This window comes from Megascapheus bottae, chromosome 20 (assembly GCF_031878675.1).
Source record: "Megascapheus bottae isolate mThoBot1 chromosome 20, mThoBot2.hap1, whole genome shotgun sequence".
NCBI classification, from domain to species: domain Eukaryota; kingdom Metazoa; phylum Chordata; class Mammalia; order Rodentia; family Geomyidae; genus Megascapheus; species Megascapheus bottae.
The window spans coordinates 40,813,180-40,834,337 of NC_143528.1; the positions used below are offsets into that span (position 1 = coordinate 40,813,180).

The 21,158-nt window shown below is 45.2% G+C and overlaps 2 protein-coding genes across 2 annotated transcripts; both read left to right on the top strand.

The window, feature by feature from the left end:
* The first annotated feature begins 4,206 nt into the window (after window positions 1–4,206).
* On the top strand, window positions 4,207–4,576 carry LOC150049496 (beta-defensin 15-like). The gene is made up of 2 exons (XM_090353736.1): window positions 4,207–4,255; window positions 4,425–4,576. The coding sequence occupies exons 1-2, from the start codon at window positions 4,207–4,209 to the stop codon at window positions 4,574–4,576; spliced, it is 201 nt and encodes a 66-aa protein (XP_090209862.1).
* A 14,640-nt stretch (window positions 4,577–19,216) lies between these two features.
* Window positions 19,217–20,946, top strand: LOC150049497 (sperm-associated antigen 11A-like). The gene is made up of 2 exons (XM_090353737.1): window positions 19,217–19,271; window positions 20,771–20,946. The coding sequence occupies exons 1-2, from the start codon at window positions 19,217–19,219 to the stop codon at window positions 20,944–20,946; spliced, it is 231 nt and encodes a 76-aa protein (XP_090209863.1).
* Window positions 20,947–21,158: the final 212 nt, after the last annotated feature.

A 21,158-nucleotide genomic window follows, 5' to 3' on the forward strand; every position in this document is an offset into this window, starting at 1 on the left:
ATCTGAAGGGAGACTCCACGTTTGTTTGGAAGGACAGGGGCTCATTTATATTTGGATGTAACGGGGTATGTTCTTGGTCAGTGGAGTGAATCAAGAAAACATGATTGCATGCTCCACTTCCCAGGATCAAGAGCTGCTCTCACAGATAATAACCTTGGCATCCCTAAAGCCTTGCATTCTGGAGCGTCGGACTGTCTGACCGTCTAATGGCATGAAGCGTCGTCTAGGAATAGGAGAACTTGGCAGGAAGGCACAGTTCTGATCCAGTGATTGAGGATCATCTTTTCCACCTCCAGTTATCTGGGGGAGAAAACAAGGACCACCGCAGATGGACTGCTTGTCTCATCAGGTTATCGGGTTTTCTTGAACATCTCCTCCACCACCTCTTCTTTCTTGTTCTTCTTCTTTCTTCTTCCTCCTCTTCCTTCTTCTTCTTCCTCCTCTTCCTTCTTCTTCTTCTTCTTCTTCTTCTTCTTCTTCTTCTTCTTCTTCTTCTTCTTCTTCTTCTTCTTCTTCTCCTCCTCCTCCTCCTCCTCCTCCTCCTCCTCCCCCTCCTCCTCCTCCCCCTCCTCCTCCTCCTCCTCCTCCTCCTCCTCCTCCTCCTCCTCCTCCTCCTCCTCCTCCTCCTCCTCCTTCTTCTTCTTCTTCTTCTTCTTCTTCTTCTTCTTCTTCTTCTTCTTCTTCTTCTTCTTCTTCTTCTTCCTCTTCTGCTGTGGGGCTTGAACTCTGGGCCTGGGCACTGTCCCTGAGCTCTTCAGCTCAAGGCTACCATTCTACCCCTGAAGCCACAACTCCACTTCTGGTTTTTCTGGTGGTTAATTGGAGAATAGAGTCTCATCGACCTCAGTGCCCAGGCTGGCTTTGAACCACTGTCCTCAGATCTCAGCCTCCTGTGTAGCTAGGATTACAGCCGTGAGCCATACCCAGCTTTACAGTTGAGATTCTTCATCCTGGGTTTCTCAGATAAGACATCATGATGGCTGGCAGTGTCTGGGTGCCTGGAAGGCACAAACTTCTCACTTACTCCAAATTCAGTGCCTCGTGCATCTCAGACCAAGGCAGCAAAGCCCTGCAAACCCCCCAGCCTCAGTGGAGAGACGATGGCTGGGTCAGGCCTGGTGCGGTCCACAGGGGCAGAGGCTGGAGGGGAGAGATAATGGCACTGAATGAGCCACACGTGAACGTACCGAATGCCTGTCTGCAGTAGGCATCCATTGCCGCTGGAAGGGCTCTGTACCCTAAGGAACGGGACAAAAAGAAACCATACCATGTCCAAAGGTAAAAGACAATTTTAGTCATTTGAATGCACCCCCTTCCTGTTGTTTTGCATATTTCTGAAATGATGGTTGCTCCTGTGGACACGAGAGCACTGTCTGCTCGTGAGGAGTCTCGGGCCTTTTCGCTACCTACCTGGGTCCTCATGGCCCTTGGTTTTGGCGGTATTGCCTTTACTTCCTTAGCTCCCCGCTCCCGGGCTCCAGACTCGAGTTGTCCCCTCAGTAATAGCTAAGGTTGATACAACCTAAGGAGGCGCACGTCCTGTGAGTTAGAGTCTGCTTTGAGTTTAAAGGTGAAGCCGCTTGAAAACAGGACCTGAAGTGGAATTTCCACTGACTTTTCCTATCACAGGACTTCCTTAGGTTTGTAAGTTCAATTTTCTGGCAAATCAGACTCATTGCTAACAATAACAAGAATGAAAAGAAGGTATTAGGAAAAATTAAGATGAAATATCGTGTAAGGAAAAATGCCTCAAAATTGACTTTTTTTTTTTTGCCAGTCCTGGGGCTTGAACTCAAGGCCTGAGCACTGTCCCTGGGCTTTCTTAAAGCTAGAGTGTACCACTTGAGCCACAGCACCACTTCTTGCTTTTTCTATGTATGTGGTACCGAGGAATTGAACCCCGGTCTTTGTGCATGCTAAGCAAGCACTCTACCACTAGGCCAAACTCCCAGCCCTCAAAATTGACATTTTCTTAGGACTCTCTTTTTAAGTGAGTTTTGAATGAGAATCAAGAATATTTATACTTTCTGGGTGGGGAAGGGAAAGTGAGAGGAAAAGCAGGGAAAGGTAAAAATGTTGAATAAAAAATATACTCATAGCCGGGCGCGGTGGCTCACGCCTGTAACCCTAGCTACTCAGGAGGCTGGGATCTGAAAATCAGGGTTCAAAGCCAGCTTGGTCACAAAAGTACCTGAGACTCTTATCTCCAACTAACCTCTAGAAAATGGAAAGTGAGGCTTGGCTCAAGGGTAGGGCAGTAGCCTTGAGCTGAAGAGCTCAGGGACGGCACCCAGGCCTAGTTCAAGCTCCAGGACCCACAAAAAAAAGGAAGTGTACTCATTACATTATATAACTGTTACCTCTCTGTACATCACCTTTACAATTAAATTAAATTAAAAAGAATATTTATGCTTTCCATCTATTATTTTCAACTGAATTATTAAAAATAGGAAACATGATCCTGGAGACAAGGAATAAATAGAGATGCTCTTTCGTCATTCTTTAAATGAAAGGTTGATGTTTGAGTATTTTAGAGACATTGAAAATTCCTAAGATACTACAGCATTTTCATATACCCTTCCACGTGCTCTCTCTCCCTTATGTTTACACCTGTGTACCCACGAGATGCATTTATAAAAGCCCAGACATGTTCAAACATAATTGTTGGTCACATGATTGTACTAGGGGGCTGGGGTTCAAGAAAGGAAAAGCGCGGTTGAAATGTTCCATTTCGTCCGTGTTCCAGGGATGTCTGAGGATCTTATTCCTACACAGAGCCCACACTCTCATTCTTGACTTTGGAGGGTTAAGTGATACTGCCAAGTTTCTCTGCTGTCAGCTGCTGATTTCATTTTCTTCTTCCACACCCAGTTCTGGAGAGGCAGGCCATTTTCAGGTAGGTTGAGGAGAATTCAATGCTGTCGTTGTATGCCAATTGAAATGCCGCTGCTAAAGCTCCCCCTTTCTCCCCTACATTTATATGTTTCTTCAATGGCTGTCGATGGGATATGTGACAGGCAGAGGCAGGCTGACGAGCTCCTCAGATCACACATGAAAACCGAGTTTGCAAGAACGGTGATTAGTTGTATTTTAGGACATTGCATTTGTTTGCTCATTTGCCTTTGCATTTTAACCATTGCTGGGGGACTATACCACAGGAGAAGCAGAATGCACTTCTCCTCATCTCCCGGGTTCCAAGAGAAGTGCATCTCATGCCTTGTCCCACAAAAGAGAGGAATCCAAGTGGTTGATGTGGAGCTGATGTGGTGCGGATTTAGCCCAGGACTCCACGGGGCCCTGGGACTTCTGTGTGCTTTTCTCCTGGGTTTTACTTAGGATTTTTCTGAGGTATGCGAGTTCTGCACAAATTTAATTCTTAAAAGAACACACCAAGCGCGTACCAAATCTTACCAAACATCCCCAAAGCTGAAAACAATCTAGGATTAAAGAACATAGTACGTGTCGTACTTTGGGAAAGCACACAGCAAGTTGCAGAGTTTGCAGTGACATGTAGGTTCAGGTGAAGCATTGAAGCACTGTTGTACACTGCTCACAGAGCGAATCTGGTCTGAAGAGAGGAAAAAGGTCGGTGTGCCTTTGATCAACCAGAATAATATTTATTGAAATGAACTCCAGGAAATAAAAACAAAAGGTTTATTTTTTGTTGTTTCCCTCCCCCCCCCGGGTGTGTTTGTTCATTTATCTGTCTTTGGGAAGGAAAGGGGGTGCACAGACATGGAGGAATCAAGGCTGAACAAATGCAGGGGTGATACTCACTGGATGCTATGTCAAAAATGAACTCTACCACTTGTAGGTGGGGATCGGAGAGAAAAACAGGGAGAGACCAAGGGTGACATTGTCCAAAAGAAATGTCTTCTTTACCGTGAGGAGACGCACTGTCAAGACTTCCCCAAACCATTAGCGAGATGTTTATTTATTTATTTTTTCCCTCTTGAGTAAGTAAATACATCTGTCCCTGCCCTTCTCTGGTCTCTCATACCCGTCTTCCTCCTTGGGTGATTTCCAGGGTCAGAAATGGAATTGTGGGCTGGCACTCACAGAGGAGCCTGGGTGTTACGCAGGGCAGCGTGGACACACGCTTGTTTCGGACAAGCCTCACTGGTCCAGATCGTTTGTCTGGAGAAATGTATAAATGTGGGTGTCGCTGGCTTCCCCCAGGGTATCGTGCGGACACGTCTCCAGGTCATGAAGACTTTCCTCTTTCTCTTAGCTGTCCTCTTCCTTCTGGCCCCAGGTAATGACATGAGCTTCTCCTCAGAGTAGGTGTTTGGGGTGCGTGGAGGGGACTCCGGGTAGGTACTGGCAAGCTGGGTCTGGAGTGGGGGGGTGCACTTGCCCACGGAAGACAGCGTCCCCAGAGCACATCCCGCCTAACCCCTGCACGGATCCTTTCCCTGGTGTAGCCAAGAATGCATTTTTTGATGAGAAATGCCTCAGACTTAGTGGAAGATGTGGGAATTATTGCTACAAAAATGAAGAGCTCACTGGTCTCTGCCAGAGGGGCTTGAAATGCTGTGTGACAATCGAGCCCTGTGGGGTGAATGACTACGAGTGATGGCCCATCGGTGGTGGAGACTGGAGACGGGGCTTCCGGAGACGTCGAACGACACAGCTTCTTTTCCCTCTGGCATTTGGTGTTGAATATACGCATTAATAGAAATAAATGACTTGTTCTAGCCAGTGTTGAGGGCTTCTTGGTTTACCTTATTTAAAAAATATTTTTTTTGGGGGGGGCAGGAGTTTGGCCTAGTGGTAGAGTGCTTGCCTAGCGTGCACGAAGACCCAGGTTTGATTCCTCGGTACCACATACATAGAAAAAAGCTGGAAGTGGTGCTGTGGCTCAAGTGGTGGAGCTCTAGCCTTGAGAAAGTTCAAGGACAGTGCTCAGGCCCTGAGTTCAAGCCCCATGACTGGCAAAAAAAAAATTTTGTGGGAAGGTAATTTACATAAAGTCACTTTTTGTACTTTTATCTCCAATAAGCTACTCCGAAAAGTCTGGGAGTATAGCTGTGGCTCAAGTGGCAGAGCACTAGCCTTGAGCAAAAGAAGCTCAGGGACACACCCAGGTCCTGAGTTTGAGCTCCATGGCCAGCAAAGTAAAAAAAAGGGTAAGCAGGTAACTAGATATAGTAGTAATAACTGAGATGGACAATAGACAATAGAAATATAAATGACAGGAAGATATATGAATAGATGGATAGACAAATGTCAAACTTCCATGTGTCACACATGTGTCTACATTAATTGTCTTTATTCCATACCTTTAAGTGGACCAATGGAGCCTTTCTTATGGGTTGCCTGCTACCCACACTGCTGAGATTAAATTTGCTCATAGTAGAAGGCTTGTAAACAACCCTATGATGCTCAGTAGCGCCCAGATCGTATCCCCAAACTCCTTTTACTTTTTCTTGCACTGGCTGGCAGATTAACCTCTGACCTGATGGTGCAGTGTCACCGCGTGCACTGATGGTGTAGTGTCACCCCGTGCACTGATGGTGTAGTGTCACCCCGTGCACTGATGGTGCAGTGTCACCCTGTGCACTGATGGGACACTTCCAAGTTTGTGTCTAAAGCGAATCCCATTTAATGGTGTTAAGAGAAGACTCCGTCATAGAGCCTTCGTCTCCTCTCACATCCCTTACAAAAGGTGTGGAGAGGCACCTCAGTGGGCCTCCTCTCTCGTGTAAAAAGAATGCCATTTGTCTTCCCAGGGCACAGGTACAACAGCAGAACATTCTGCTGGCCGCCCTGCTCCACCCTTGTCTTAAGAGGAATGGCTGACCCACTTACGAGTAATCTCATGTGGTTACTGTATCTGACTTTGTTACCTGGTATATTGTGTATCCATTTATGCGTTTATTTTAGATAGGGAAGGGAGGGGGAAAAACAATGGAATTGGGAGGGGGGAGGGGAGGGAAGGAGGGGACAAAAACATGAGAAGGGATATCAAGGTTTAAGAAGTAATGTACCCATGACCCGATGAATGTAACTGGAACCCTTGCATACATTATGCCGACAATAAAACACAATAAAAAAATGGAGAGGGATGGCAGACTGGTCCTGTCAAGGTGTTAAGGTTATGCGTGCCGGTCCTAGGGCTTGAACTCGGGACCTTGGTGGGGTCCCTGAGCTTTTTTTCTTTTTCTCAGAGGCTAGCATTCTACCACTTGAGCCACAGCTCCACTTCCAGCTCTTGGGGGATTGATTGGAGATAAGTCTGTGGACTTTCTTGCCTGGGCTGGCTTCAAAGCTGGCTTCGGATCTCTGCTCCTTAAGTAGCTAGGATTATGGGTGTGTATCGCTGGCACTCTAATTTTTTTTTTTTTTGCCAGTCCTGGGCTTGAGCTCAGGGCCTGAGCACTGTCCTTGGACTTTCTCAAGGCTAGAGCTCTACCACTTGAGCCTCAGCACCACTTCTGGCTTTTTTTTTTCTATGTATGTGGTACCGAGGAATCAAACCCGGGTCTTCATGCAAGCTAGACAAGCACTTTAACCACTAGGCCAAACTCTCGGCCCGGCACTCTAATTTTTAAGCTTCTCAGATCCTGCTCTTCCTCATTCAATGCAGCTTGCTCTTTTTTTTTTTTTTTTTTTTTTTTTGGTCCTAACATGATATTTACTCCACTGAGACTTCCCTTTGTGAATCTCTGGTGGGCACAAACTATTCAGTTCATAAACTGCTGTCTTTTCAAATACACAGCTTAAAAATTTTAAAGTGCCTAGTTTTGTATTTTAACACTCCCTTAAACAATATCTTTTATCAAAGTTTTATATTTTTAAGCATACAGATGATGTACTACTCATGAAACATAAACCTCTGATGTTAATTATTTTGGATGTTATTATAAAAGATACTATACTTTTATTTCAAATTCTCAGTTATCTCTTGTTAGAATGCATAGGAAACAGGTGTATTTTTGTATTTTAACCTCATACTTAAAATTATTTCTAGCTTTTTTTTACACTATTAATGATTTGGGAGGGTTTCTTTTCCTTCTTTCTCTGTTGTTGTTGTTGGTACTTTTTCATTTTGTTTCTTTAGGATTTGAATTCAGGGTTAGTCAAGCACTCACCCATTTGAATTGTATCTCCAGTCCTTTTTGCTGCCTCTTTTTTTTTTTTTTTAAAACTGAGACAGCCTCAGAACACCAACCTTCTAATATCTGGTCCCATTCACTGAGGATTACGGGGGTAAACCAAGCACCGAATTTCCTATTAGATAATCATGACACTGGGAACAGACACATTTATTTTTATATTTGAAATTTATATATCTTATATCTTTTTCTTTTTTAAATTTTATTTTATTGTTAGGGTGATATACAGAGGGGTTGCAATTACATTCATCAGGTAGTGGGGACATTACTTATTTTGTGTGTGTGTGGGTTGTGGGGCTTGAACTCTGGGCCTGAGCGTTGTCCCTGAGTCCTTCACTCAAGGCTACTGCCCTACCCCTGAGCCACAGCCCCACTTCTTGCTTTTTTTTAGTGGTTAGTTGGCGATAAGAGTTTCATGGTCTTTAGTGCCCAGGCTGGCTTTGAACCCCAATTTTCAGATCTCAGCCTCCTGAGTAGCTAGGATTACAGGCATGAGCCACAGTGCCTGGCTATTACTTCTTGAACATTTTTACCCCTTCCCATGTTTTTTTCCCACTGTCCCTCCCCCACCCCTCCCACTCATCTTGTTCTTCCCTTACCTTCCCATTTTCAAATGTATAAATTAACACTTATACAATATATTAGGTACCAAAGCCAGATACAGTAATAACATGAGATGAGCCTTAAGGGGAAAAGAAGAAAAAAGAAGTAGCTTCATATCATACATTAAGAACAACAACTGCCTGTAACTTTCAACTGAGGGTAGTTATTCTCATATGTGATGATGATGAATTATTTCAGTGTTTAGGGAAATAATTAAAAGAACTCTCCCAATTCAGAAATCTCCTTCATCTGCTGCCTAAGGACATTAAATGAGAGTGTACCAACAAGTTCACGGAGAAAAGGCATGTATCCCCATCTGCCAGTGAGCACGAGCACCTGGTGTGGATGTGTCTGCGCTCCGTGTCTGGCAGCCTCTCTCTGCACGAGTCCCGCTGTGACACGCGCAGTGTGGAAGCAGAGCTTTCCCGTGTGTGTTGGGGGGGGGGGAGGACTTGGAAAACCTCAACAGACGTGTCTGGAGATTCCTGACACATTGCCCGGTTATTGTATATATGCATTCTATATATGCATTTGCCATTGAATTTTTGTTTAAGGTGGAGCCTTGGCTTCACAAGAGGACATTTACAAGAGGACATCAGCCTCCAGAGCTGGACAGCTTTCCTTTCACTGGTGTTTCATTAGGCACAGTCACTTGGTGTCCTGCTAAAGGGCAAGTGGCAGAGGGCGAAGGACTGGGTGTCTTGTGTGTGGGCAGGAGCGAGAGGCCTGAGCTCTCAGGGGAAGAGAAAAAGTACAACGGCTTCTACACGTGAGAGGAAACATGGGCCCTTTCTCTCTCAGAGTTGTTTCATTAGCTTCACTTAATGAGATTTTTTTTTCTCAGGTCTATTTACTTCCCTGCAAAGGAATAATGTTATTCTTCCTGATCGATGAAATATATATATATACATATATACATATATATATTTATGTATAACATTTTCTTAATCCATTTGCTAGTTGTAGTTGCTAGTTGTTTCCATAACTTGAGTACTGTGAGTAGTGCTACAGTGAACTTTCAATCTTATCCTGGCTTATAATTTTTTTGATAAATTCCCAAGTGTGGGACTAATAGACCACAAAGTAGGTCTGTTTTTAGTTTTTAAGGAATTTCCGTACTGCCTTCTACAGTAATAGGATTCCTTTCCTCCCTGCATCCTCACGAGCATTTGCTTTGTACATTTCCAGCCTATGATACTTCTATCTAGACCCTAGACTTCATTTCTCCTGAGCTCATACACCGTTGCCTCATACCTCTAACTGCAGGTGGAGAAGTGGCTGCCTTGTCTTCAGTCTCCCATTCGAAATATGGCTATTCTACTGAACAACACCTTCACGGCCCGGGGTCCTCATGCCACCCTAAAATTGGTTTTGACTCCTTTCTTAATTTCTGTGTGATGCTGGCATTGGGACTAGTGGTATAAGGCTTGGGTCCTAACACTCACCCACACTAAGAGAAAGGTATTTTATGTGGTTGTATAAACACACATTTCTTTTTAAAAAAGACCTTCATATACAAATTCATTTCCAGTTTTGCCTACAGTGTGAGAGAAATTTCTAATTTCTACATGCCTTCCTTCCGGGCCATCCTCTGAACAGTGCTGAGTTACAGAAAAGTGAGACTGCAGCCAGGAAGTAAACGCATGGGAATGAACCTGGGGGCTGTGGTTACCGGAAACCAGTGGCGACCACTTTCTCCCCAGTATGGTGCTTCTCTCAGGGACCCCAGTTCCTTGGACACCTGTTATACACCTGTTATAGCGCTTTACTAGAGAGAGGCCATCTCATATTTTTCTATTTCAACCAAGGTGCTCGAAGTTACAACAATGCTACATTCTGTTACCAAAAAAAGAGGTGATTTTTCCTGAGCTATCATGTCAGAAACTTTTCATTGTCCCCTCCCGCACTTCGAAGATGGAACATGTTCTTTGATCTCTTGCATGGAAGATGAAACAGCAACCAGTATTCTTGCCAGCAAAACCTGATTATTATTGAGTTCTCTGGGCTAATTCTTTAACTTCTATCCCGGAGCAGATTTCTCCTCTCCTATCATGCGATTCTGAGTTCTTTCTTCAAAAAAGGCACTCACATTTGCACCTCCTCTCTCCCAGGCCAAGTCCTTTTTTCCTGGAAAGCACGCGTGCCTCTGTGGACGAGCCCACACCGTCAGGGAGGCGGTGGGGGTCTTGCTGTCTCTAGTGGGGTGGGATCGCTAAAAGCCTTCATCACGTGGGTAGGTTGAGGACCTAGAGGATAACTTATGGAAGCCCACTTCTCTAATCTCTGATTCACTTGAACCCACTGGCCAGTGCGAGGAGAACGGCGGATGACAGACCAGTCAGGATGGAGCCCTTTTCCGGCTGGCTCAGGGAGTTCTTCCCCGGATGGAGGCAGAGGACAGCTTGTGCTGTCAGTCACCTTGACTGAGGAGGGGTCAAGGAAGGCCAGCAAGAGCATGCCCACAGGACTTTCCCATCTGCCTGGATGGGTCCAGGCTCCTGGTCCATACCCAGTCACCTGCCTAGGGCCAGATTCAAATCTATAAGGCCCAGAGGAGAGAGAAGTCTTATCTTAATCCCAAAGTTATCGCTGGCCCTGAAAACACAAAAAAATGAGATCAGAATGGCCTGGAGTTTGGCCTAGTGGTTAAACTGCTTGCCTAGCATGCACGAAGACCCGGGTTCGATTCCTTGGTACCACATACATAGAAAAAAGACGGAAATGGCGCTGAGGCTCAAGTGGTAGAGTTCTAGCCTTGAGAAAGTCCAAGAACAGTGCTCAGGCCCTGAGCTCAAGCCCAGGACTGGGCTCAGAAGCTCAAAGCAGGCAAAGGGTGTTGGCAAAGTAGTGGTGAAAGCCAGCAGTTAAAGTTGTTCTATTGTCTTTACCTTTATTTATCTACTTTCTTTCTTTTTGTGTATGTGTTTAGTGGTACTTGAGTTTGCCCTCAGGACCTTGTGTTTGCTGAGCAGGCACTCTGCCACTTGAGCTACCCTTTCAGCCTTTTGGCTCAGGCTGTGCTAAAACTGCAGTTGTTCTGATATCCACACCTCCAGTGGCTAGAATAACAACCATGACACATGAACATCTTTTTCCAAGTCTACAAGTCCCACCTTCCATCCCTCAGAAACTTCTCTCCAGTTCCCAGTAGTTTATTACTGGAGCAAAAAAAGAAAAGAAAATGGTATTATACTAATAATATGAATGGAGCTAATGTAGTCTGACAGTGTGTTATGAGACAGGATTGCCTTTCCATCTGAGGGAATTGAGGAGATTGGGGAAGATGGGGGGTAAATGGAATTGCTTGTAGAGTTGAGTATCTGAAATGATGAGCGATTGAAACCATATTGTATCTACTGCCTCTCAGCCACCTCTTGAAAAGCTAAACTGACCACCGATTCCTGAGATAACATTCCTGAGCCTAATGTTGGGTATTCTTTGACACCAAATTAGAAGATTTCAAAACTGTCAACAGCAAGAAAAGAACGGGGTGCCATCAAGAGCACTGTGAGCCTGCACAAGGCTGAGGAGGTTGCGGCTGCAAGAGGAGAGAGGTGTGCGGTCGTCGGTCGGCGCCTGGCTGGCGTGAGGTGGTGCACGCCGCAGCCCAGCTCACCCACCGCCGTCCAGCTCACCCGCTGCAGCCCAGCTCACCCGTCGCCCAGTGCAGAAAGAGAAAGGCGAACCTCAGAAGCAGAGCCTACACTTCCTCAGGTAGGAAGCGCCAGGAGATGGTCAAGGCAAACATATTTTTCTGAAGGCCTGAGACTGCTACACAGGGGAGTGACAGATGTTCCAGAGGGCAATGTGGCTGAAGGTTACGTTTTCCAGTGTGCAGTCGAATGAGAGAATTGGGAATGTGCAAAATGTGCATGACCGGAGGCAGAAAGAGCAGATGGGGGCGTGGGGGCTAGAGGAGATCTTCCGTGGCTCTGTGGAGGTGACTGATGTGAGGAAGCAGTCACCACAGGTCCCAAGGAGATGCTGCCTGCAGGTCCGGTGACAGAGTGCAAGGAAGAGCAAGGGCGAGGAAAGGAGTTGCATTACCCAGGCTCCCTGCTCAGGACAAGGGAAGGCAGGGAGAGCAAATTAGCCATGGACTTGTTGAACTAGGTAGTGAGGGAGGAGTTGAACAGACTCCTGGAGATTATAGGAATACAGTTATTATCACTCACCGGTAGGTGACAACACATCTGTTAATGCAGACGGCTTCCTAGGGCAGGGGCGGGTATCTGGGATTCCTATGTCGCTCTGGGGTTAGAGGGCCAAAGGACAATATGGAATAATATTAATAATTGGGGTGCAGAGAATGAACTGTGCAGTGGGGCTGGAGAGGGCGGGGGGGGGGCAGGGAGTGAATCACGTGAAGTAGCGCTGTTCTATGTGAGGATGGAGAAAGTGCAGCCGCAGTTGAAGAGGAAGAGACAACCCGGGGAAACAGCCGGAGACACTGGCCCACAGTGAAGCTTCATCCAGCTCTCTCTCTCTCTTTCTTAGCCACAACATCCACGGAGGGCTGGCACCTGGCTTCCGGATTGAGTTCTCTTGTCAGTATAGTCTTGGATAACTGACTGCACCATGACTCTAACGTGGTGAGGATGAAGACCTTTTTTTTTTTAAAGAATTATTTTGTTTGATTTAGGGGTAAGGTTTAAAATAGGGATTTAAGTATGAGAATGGAGGGGGGCGCATGTCCAAGTGAGGAGGGGTGTTCAACAGAGGGACAAAGTTGATAGATTGATTCTCACACCAGCACACCTGCTGGAGGCGGATACTCAAGGAGAATCAAAGAATAATGACACTAAAACTTCATATGAACCAAGGAGCATGAACAATTTATATTCCGTCTTTTCGAAGCAATCTGATAATATATACACCAGGCATAGTGTGTTTGCCTTACTGTGTCGGTTATTCTACTCTAGCAGAAAAGTCACAAAAGTAGCTCCAAAACTTAAAAAATTTCTAAATGTTCAAAAACAGAGCATTAGCTCAGAGAAATATAGTATACCCTAATGAACAGGGCACAACATATTTTTTTGTGTCAGTTCTGGGGCTTGAACACAAGGCCTGAGTGTGGTTCCTGAGCTTCAAAGTTAGTTCTCTGCCATTTGAGCCACAGCTCCACCAGTCTCTCTTCCCGTCTCTCCCTCCCTCCCTCCATCCCTCCCTCCCTCCCTCCCTCCCTCTCTCCATCCCTCTCTCCCTCCCTCCCTCCCTCCCTTTTCCTCTCCATCTCCCTCCCTTCCCTCATCTCTCTCTCTGTGGTTAATTGGAAAGAAGCGTCTCTTGCTGGGGCTAGCTTTGAATCATGATCCTCAGTCTCAACCTCCTGTATAGTTGGGATTAAGTCACTGGTGCTCAGACTAAATATACATATATATATATATATATATATATATATATATGTGTGTGTGTGTGTGTGTGTGTGTGTGTGTGTGTGCGTGTGTGTGTGTGTGTGTATTTTTTAAAAGATCAAAAGTAGTGGAGCTAAGGATACATGTGAATGTAAAGAATATATAATGTAAATATAAAGTTATCCTTTGATCATAGGTAGAGATTCTTAGTAAGCCTTAAGTAGTCATAAATTTAACAAGAAATGACTTTCTGGGCATTAAGATGATAAGACAGGGGCCAGGAGTTTGGCCTGCTGGTAGGGTGCTTGCCCAGCATGCATGAAGACTTGGGTTTAATTCCTCAGTACCACATGCATAGAAAAAGCCAGAAGTGGTGTTGTGGCTCAAGTGGTAGAACTCTATACTTGAGAAAGTCCAAGGACAGTGCTCAGGCCCTGAGTTCAAGCCCCAGGACTGGCAAAAAAAAACAACCCAAAAACAAAATCAAGAGAAAATTGATGCCTGTCACCCAAGCAGACTGTGGAATGCATGCTAGAATTCATTAAAGAAACAAGTAAAAGCTGATTTCTTTTCGACCGTCTGTAGGAATTCTTGTGTCTGCTTGAGATAAGGAAGCCCTTTGAAGATTAGTTTTGAGCCATCGGCTGTTCGTCATCGTGGGTTTTTTTGTTCCTTTCACAGAGCTATTATTAAGAACTGGACAATGAGGAGACCTAATGGACACCACCTGTTCTCTCGCAGGAAGACTCTCTCCAGAAAGTGGCCCTAGGCCATTGCAGGGCCAGCAGTGACACAGCTGGCTGCTTCTTGCTCTGATCCTCACACCCACCTGGACTCACCGTGTCCTCCCTCCCCCGGCCCTCCACAAAGCCTCCCCGCGCTTTGATCACTGTGCCTCATCCATCCATTAAATTCCCCGCTGTGGGGAAATCCATTTTCTCCTTGGTGTTCAGTTGTGGCCGTGGTCAGTCTTGACCCCTTAACTTCCATGGCCACATGTTAGCTTTTCTGCCTCTCGACACACGCAGTGGTCAGTAGCCCTCGCCCGGGCTGGCCCTATTTGGCCCGGCTTACCTTTCTTTCTTGGGTCATGAAGAATGACTTGCTGTGGTGTCACTGTCCTGTAATTCCAGCTACACGAGAGACGGAGATTAGGAAGATCAAGGCTTGAGTTAGGGGGACTCCAGCCCAAGCAAACAAGCCAGGCAGGGTGGCGAGTGTCTGTAAATCCCTCTTACCTGCAGAGATAGCCTAGATAAGAGTATCGCAGTCTGAGACCTCAGGCAAAAACACCAGACGACATCTGAGAAATAATGGAGGCCAAAAGAAGGTGCTAGAACACCTGCTGAGCAAGCCCGAGGTCTTGAGTTCTAACTGTGGCACCAATGAGGGGGCCAGGGGAGACAGCCAGTGCAGTCTGTGATGAGGCAGAGAGTCTCTTGAGGCAGGTGAACGGGTCTGTCCAGTGGTCTCTCTTGCTGCTGCCCCCGTCCTCCGTGGAATCTGCTGCTGGCGCACACCCTCCCCTCCCCGGGCCTGAGAACTTCTTTAGAGAATTCTTGTCATGGCTCCTTCATTCCTGTCCATGCATCTACCACCAGGCAGTTGCCATTTTCATTTCACTGTAAGACAAATGAGGGGCAGAGAATTGGAGAACTCTAGAAATGCTTCTGTTCACGTTTTTTCTAGCATCAGTATTTAACTCCCGGGAAGCACAATGCACAGAGATGTCCTTTGAACAGCACCTGCGATGCGCGGTTGTGTCTTGATCGGCAGGCAGCACGGCCTCTGTGAGGAGGGAGCATTGGCAGTGGTGCCTGCATCCTGTGGGCTGGGGCAGCTCCTTGCTACAGCGGAGCGGGTACCCAGAGCTCAGCAGATGGGGAGTTTGCCCATCAGTTATGCTTGCTGTGCAAGATTGGACAGCAAACGGCAGCGGACAGCTCAGGCACTGAGCTCCCGGACTCGAGCAGCTGCCATCCGAGCAGGTCAGAGTTCGCTGGGATCTCAGAGCACAGTTTCAGGATATTTGAAGGACAGGTATTTTAAATACTGCAGCTCGGCACAGTGCTGAGGTCCTGGGTCTTGAACTCAAATCCTCGACTTTTTTCCTCAAGGCTAGCACTCTACCATCTGAGCCACAGCTCCACTTCTGTTTTTAATCTTTATTTAAGTAGTTTATTGGAGTTTAGAGCTTTTATGGACTTCTCTGTCTGGCTTCCCACCATCATCCTGAGACTTCATCCTCACGAGTAGCTAGGATGACAGGTATTGACTTTTAGACAGTTTTGCCAAGGAAACATTTTTCTCCAGATGCAATCCTAACCTCATGTTGCCACCTGTGGACATAAATGTAGAACTGAAAGCATTGTATTTGAGATTTCACTGAGTTCATTCTACTTCTATGACGGTGGGTGGCATGGGCGGCACGGGAGAATTCCTGTAGGTAGTGTTACAAGTTTTACGCTGGTGAGCATAAAAAAAGACTGTTCAATGTTCAAAGCCTTCATTCTTACAATGTCCAAAGCCTCCATTTTCACAATACTCCTCTTCCCATGGCTACCATGAGTATTCCTAAGGACAAAGTCCTAGGCGGCACAAAGACTCCTTGTAAAATATTCAGGAACAGCTCAATTCTCCTCTCACCTTCTCCCTGTTTTACCTCCCCACTGGAAGTGTTTGCTCATTCCAACTTTTCTATATCATCATCAAAGCCTGTTAAATATATTTTCATGGTCATTTTGGAAGACATGAAATGGTGACTCATTGTGACGGTTCTCTAATGACTAAAGAAGTTTTTTTGTAAACCTGTTGGCCATTTCTATTTCTTCTTTGGAGCTAGGTCTGTTCAAGGACTTTGCCTGGTTTTTTCTTTTCTTTTCTTTCACTTTCTTTTGCCAGTCCTGGGGCTTAAACTCAGGTCCTGCCCACGTCCTTGAGCTTTTTCTTTTTGGTCAGGCTGGTGCTCAACCATTTGAGCAATAGTTACACTTCTGGTTTGTTGGCTCATCTGAGAGGAGCTCCTGCCAGAGCTGGCTTCGAATCACCATCTTCAGAGCTCAGCCTCCTGAGCAGTTAGGATTACAGACTTGCCTGGTCAGACTGCCTTTTTTAAAGTTATTTTGTTGTTGTTGAATGGTATCTGAATTTACTTAATGTCTAAGAAATAATTTGTCCCCACCAAATAAAAGCTTGCAAGCTGTCCCTCCTCTCCTCTTGGGATGCTCCCCTCGTGCTTGCTGTGAGTGTTGGACTTGATCATTATCTTGAGTCCACGAGCTCCTTTCAGCTCTGCAACTGGCTGAATTGTGAACTGATGGCTAGGTATTAATACACGTAGTCAATGAGCTTCATTTTTCAGTGTCGCTTCTTGGGGATAGTGTGCCTTATTATCTAGAACAATTTATGTAGTTCTTTCTTGAGAGTTGCATTCTGAATCTCTGATTTGGAAATAAATTCAAATATGAAGGAAAATGTGGGGGTTAAACTTGATATCTTGAAGCAGGGTACAGCTCATGCTGTAATCCTAGCAACTCAGGAAGCTGAGATCAGAGGATTGTGATTGGGGGCAAGAAAGTCCATGAGAATCTCATCTCCCATTTGTCACCCCAAATTAAGCCAGAGGTGGAGCTGTGGCTCAGAGTGAGAGACCCCCTAACCCAGAATGAAGAAAGCTTAGGGATGGTTCCCAGGCCCTGAATTCAAGGCCCAGGACAGGCACAAAAATAAAACAAACCAACAAAAACTTGATGCTATTAATTTATTTCTCCTCTAAGTGACTTGATTTTTCTAAATGAACTCATGAAGTTTCTAAATATATTGAAACATTTATTGTTTTACAACTACTTTACTAGTGGCTGAACTACAGCATACCCCCTCTCCCCTAAATCTTTCTAAATAAGGTCACAAATAAGAAAGCACATATAAAATTGTGTTCTATTGCCTTACCTACCAAGGTAACTTCTTAACAATGACATATATTTGGGCTTATATGGTCTAATCTTTCAATTCTTGCCTTTGGTATATTAACAGGATGCCTTCAAAGTTATAATTATTTATAGGCTTTCTTGAGCCTTGCATGTGTTCTTAGTATGGAAGCCAATTTTTCCAAGGGTCAAATTAAACTGCTGTGCTTTCCTTTTTCTTTTTACAAAGAGGAGATTTCAGAGATATTTTGGAACAAATGTTTTACAGAGAAGGAGCTTTAAATTCTAATAATTTTACTCAGTGAGATACCTATATTTGAATATATATGATAATTATTTTACAATGATTAGTTCATGGTTAGCACTCAAGGTGACTATTTATTTATGTAATTATATATTATATACTTTTATTTCATAAAGAAAAATTGCTTCTAATACCAGAAAATTTGCCCTTACATATATATGCAGAAATTTCACAGCCTCTGAGCTTGAGCTTTGTCTTCAGTCTTGTTGCTTTTACAAGGTTCACAAAAGCTAAGGGCCAGGCACAATTCGTAGGGCCACTGTCTTTGATCTTCAACCACAATGGGGAGCTTCCCAATAAACATTGGACATCTTCTTGTTTGAGTGATTTTAATTGCTCACCCAAGCTGCAGATCTGGGACCAAGTGTGACATCTCTTTCACAAAATTCATTGTTTATGGTAATATTCAAGGTCAACTCTATTTGTTGAGGGTGGTTAAATAAGAGAGAAGGCAGCCTCTGAGAATGTCATGAGGCTATTAGAAAGAATGAGACATGGATGCAGATGCATTGTACTCATAATCTGACTTGTTGAATTGAACTCCCCTTTGTACAACTATGGAAAATTAGGGAAAGACTAAGAAAGCTTTCTATGTTCCTCCTTGAAAAGATTGCCAAGATACCGCCAGTGCAAAGGGAAGTCACGCCATGGGGAGTGGGTTAGTATTTACACAGAGGAGGGAGAAGGCATTCATATAAACTTATGCATCAGCAGGAAACCTGTAGAAGGAAGATCAGGATCGTGGTAGAATTGCCACGGTGACTTGTGTTCATTTTCACTTTGTGTTATGAGAATTTAAAGAGAAACGACTCCAGGAGGTGATAAGCTGCTTTGACTGTGTGCGTCAGCCCGCCCCACTGTGTAAACCTACATGACAAACTGTCCTCCGTCGTGGGTTCAAAACCACATTCCTCACCAAAGCCAGGGGCCTCCATCCGGCAACCCCACTGTCCTGTTGTGATCCCCCAAGAGTCACAGGCTGAGGCCATGCTGCAGTCCTGGGGATTCCCCGTCCCCTCCAGACCACAGCAAAGAAAACATGCCCTCTCTCCTCAAAGCTGACAACATTCTGGCTTAAATCACAGTTTCATTGTGTGAATGTTACCTTTTTCACTTCCCATGTTTCTGTTGAGTGCATCTAGACTTAGTGCTCTTGTCCTGCTCATCTCCTTCATCTCAGTAGAAAAGTTTATTTTTAATTGATGTACTTAAAAGATTTTATGTGCATAAATTAACTATATAAAGTGAGGGGTTTCATTCTGATATTTCTGTCCACACATGATACAATTTGATCATATTTGCCCGCTATTACTATTTCTTAACCTTTTCCTCTCCAAATCTCCCAACTTTTCACATACAATTTAATTTTTTTTCCTATTTTCATTTGTAGTGGAGCACAGAAATGGCTTCATTACTGTTGTAATGTGTTATTTGAGCTGTCTTCCATTGACATTCTCATAAATGATCTTTACTGGTCTCTTGGCACACGTAGACTTCTGCTTCTATTGATTATCTAACTGGGATTGATGTCCAGTGCCCCTTGTCAGATTCTTCCCAGCAGGATGCCTTCTGAGGGCAGGCGACAAGTGTCTCCTTTGTCTATGTCTCTAAATAACCGCTCAACAGTGCTGGCTCGATTTACTCGCAAGCCTTCATGCATCAAGTTTTTGGTGAACTTCTGCCCCTAAGGAATAACAAAGCACCTATTTTTAGTCAGAAAGATAAAATAACCCAGGACCTTCTGCCTCCTGTCTTAACCCAGTAGAGCAGATAAATGTGTTCATTTCTGATTAGCATGCTGGAAAGTATATAAAGGTACTATTTCCTCCTTCTCCACCCAGCTTGACACCATCATTCGTCAGATTTGCTTTCCCCAACAGAAGGGTGCAGGGATCCAAGGACCTGAAAAACATGAGGAGCCTCTTTCTTTTTGCTGCTTTCTTCTGTTTGGCCCAGAAAAGCTCAGGTATGTGTCAGCTGGGAGCAGATGGGCAGGAGCGGAGCTATGCGTGTGTGGGAGATGGGTGCGGGTCTGTCTGTGTGTGGGGAGTGGCGCAGGGGCTCAGACTTCAGGAGGAAGACTGTTAACACTTAGGGTTGTACGTGTCCCCACACAAGACAAAGAGCCGGTGTCTCTGATGCAAACAAGAGGCGCTCACTGCTGTCTGGGAAAGATTTCCAGGAAGGGATGATGGTGACGCCAGGGTCAGAGCTGGAAGGGAATCCGAGCTCTTCTCTAGCAGCCCAACAGCCCACGGACAGAAACTCGGTGTGCCCAAGAGAAAGTGGTATCCACTGCTGTGCTGTCATACAGTCTTCTCACTGTAACTTCCCCAGCGTCTCCTAGAGGATCTCCTTAGGGAGGAGGAATCCAAATATTGGCCACCTAAATGAGTGGTCCAAGGACAGAAAAAAAAACAACATCAACACAAGGCTGGAATCCAGATCCTCTAAGGCTGGTGGCCCTGTTACCTTTTTTTTTTTTTAAGTTTAAAAAAATCTATTTAATTTAATTTTTTGTTGTTATTATGAAGTGATGTACAAAGGGATCCCTTTCCCTTAATTAAAGGTTTCATTGAGGGCTTCACTCAGCTTTCCCTGCTAACCAAAAGCAGGGCTGAATGTTATAGGCAGATTTTTTTTTTTTTTTGCCAGTCCTGGGCTTGAGCTCAGGGCCTGAGCACTGTCCTTGGACTTTCTCAAGGCTAGAGCTCCACCACTTGAGCCTCAGCACCACTTCCGGCTTTTTTCTATGTATGTGGTACCAAGGAATCGAACCCGGGTCTTCATGCATGCTAGGCAAGCACTTTAACCACTAGGTCAAACTCCTGGCCCTATAGGCCCATATTTTTGTCTGTATTTGGTGCTAGGATAAGGTGCACGGTGTATGTGTGTGTGTGTGTGTGTGTGTGTGTGTGTGTGTGTGTGTGTGTGTGTGTGTGTGTACTACTAGCTTACTACTCTTGCTGTGTATGAATCATGATCGTAGCATCTGTAGACTTGACATGGTTAACTAAGGCCTTTTATTAACTATGTCTTTCCTCAAGTATCTTCTTTATGGCAGCTCTAGGTAGGTGCATGTCTTACATGTCGACAAGTCAAGGTTTTATTTTCTTAGGAATAAAACTAAAACAGAAAATTGCCATGAGCTGAGAATCAGAATGTTTTCCAATATTGGAGAGGAAGACTAACCTTGGCCAGGCTGTTCTGTTTTCTGAACTTGAATTTGTCCCCTGCTGCGCACGTCTCCTCCTGGAAGGAAGGAGCACTTGGGTGAAAGGGTGGCAGTGGATTTCTTGGCAGCAGGGTGAGAGAGAGAAAATATTGCGTCTGCGTTAAAGCTAGGGAGCTGGCAGGCCATGGAATCCGGATTGGGAATTCTAGAGAGCAGGGCTGTGGGCTGGGGCTGATTTCCACTCTGTACTATGCAAGTCAAAGATGAACCCTGTCTTGTCCCGCCCGCAGAGGACCTCCCGCCGGGAATTAGAGACGCCGTCTGCAGCATGCAACATGGGCAGTGCAGACTCTTTTTCTGCCATTTTGGTGAGAAAAGGAACGACATTTGCTCAGATCCCTGGAATCGATGCTGCGTTCCCTACACAAGTGAGGAAGGGAACAATGGGGTTCTGTACCAGGCGTGAGATCTGAAACAGTCTCCTGGGAGCCAGAGATCTTGACGCATGCTTAAAGGTTTACAAGCATGCGCGGCTGTGAGATGCTCAATAAACATGTGCTGAATGAACCCACCACCCAAGGTGAAGGAGGAAAGGGCTTTCTTGAAGTCCTCCCCACGTTGTCATTTTCTTTTGTTAAAGGAGTATCAGGAGTGTGTAGTATTCTATGTTCTTTCCCT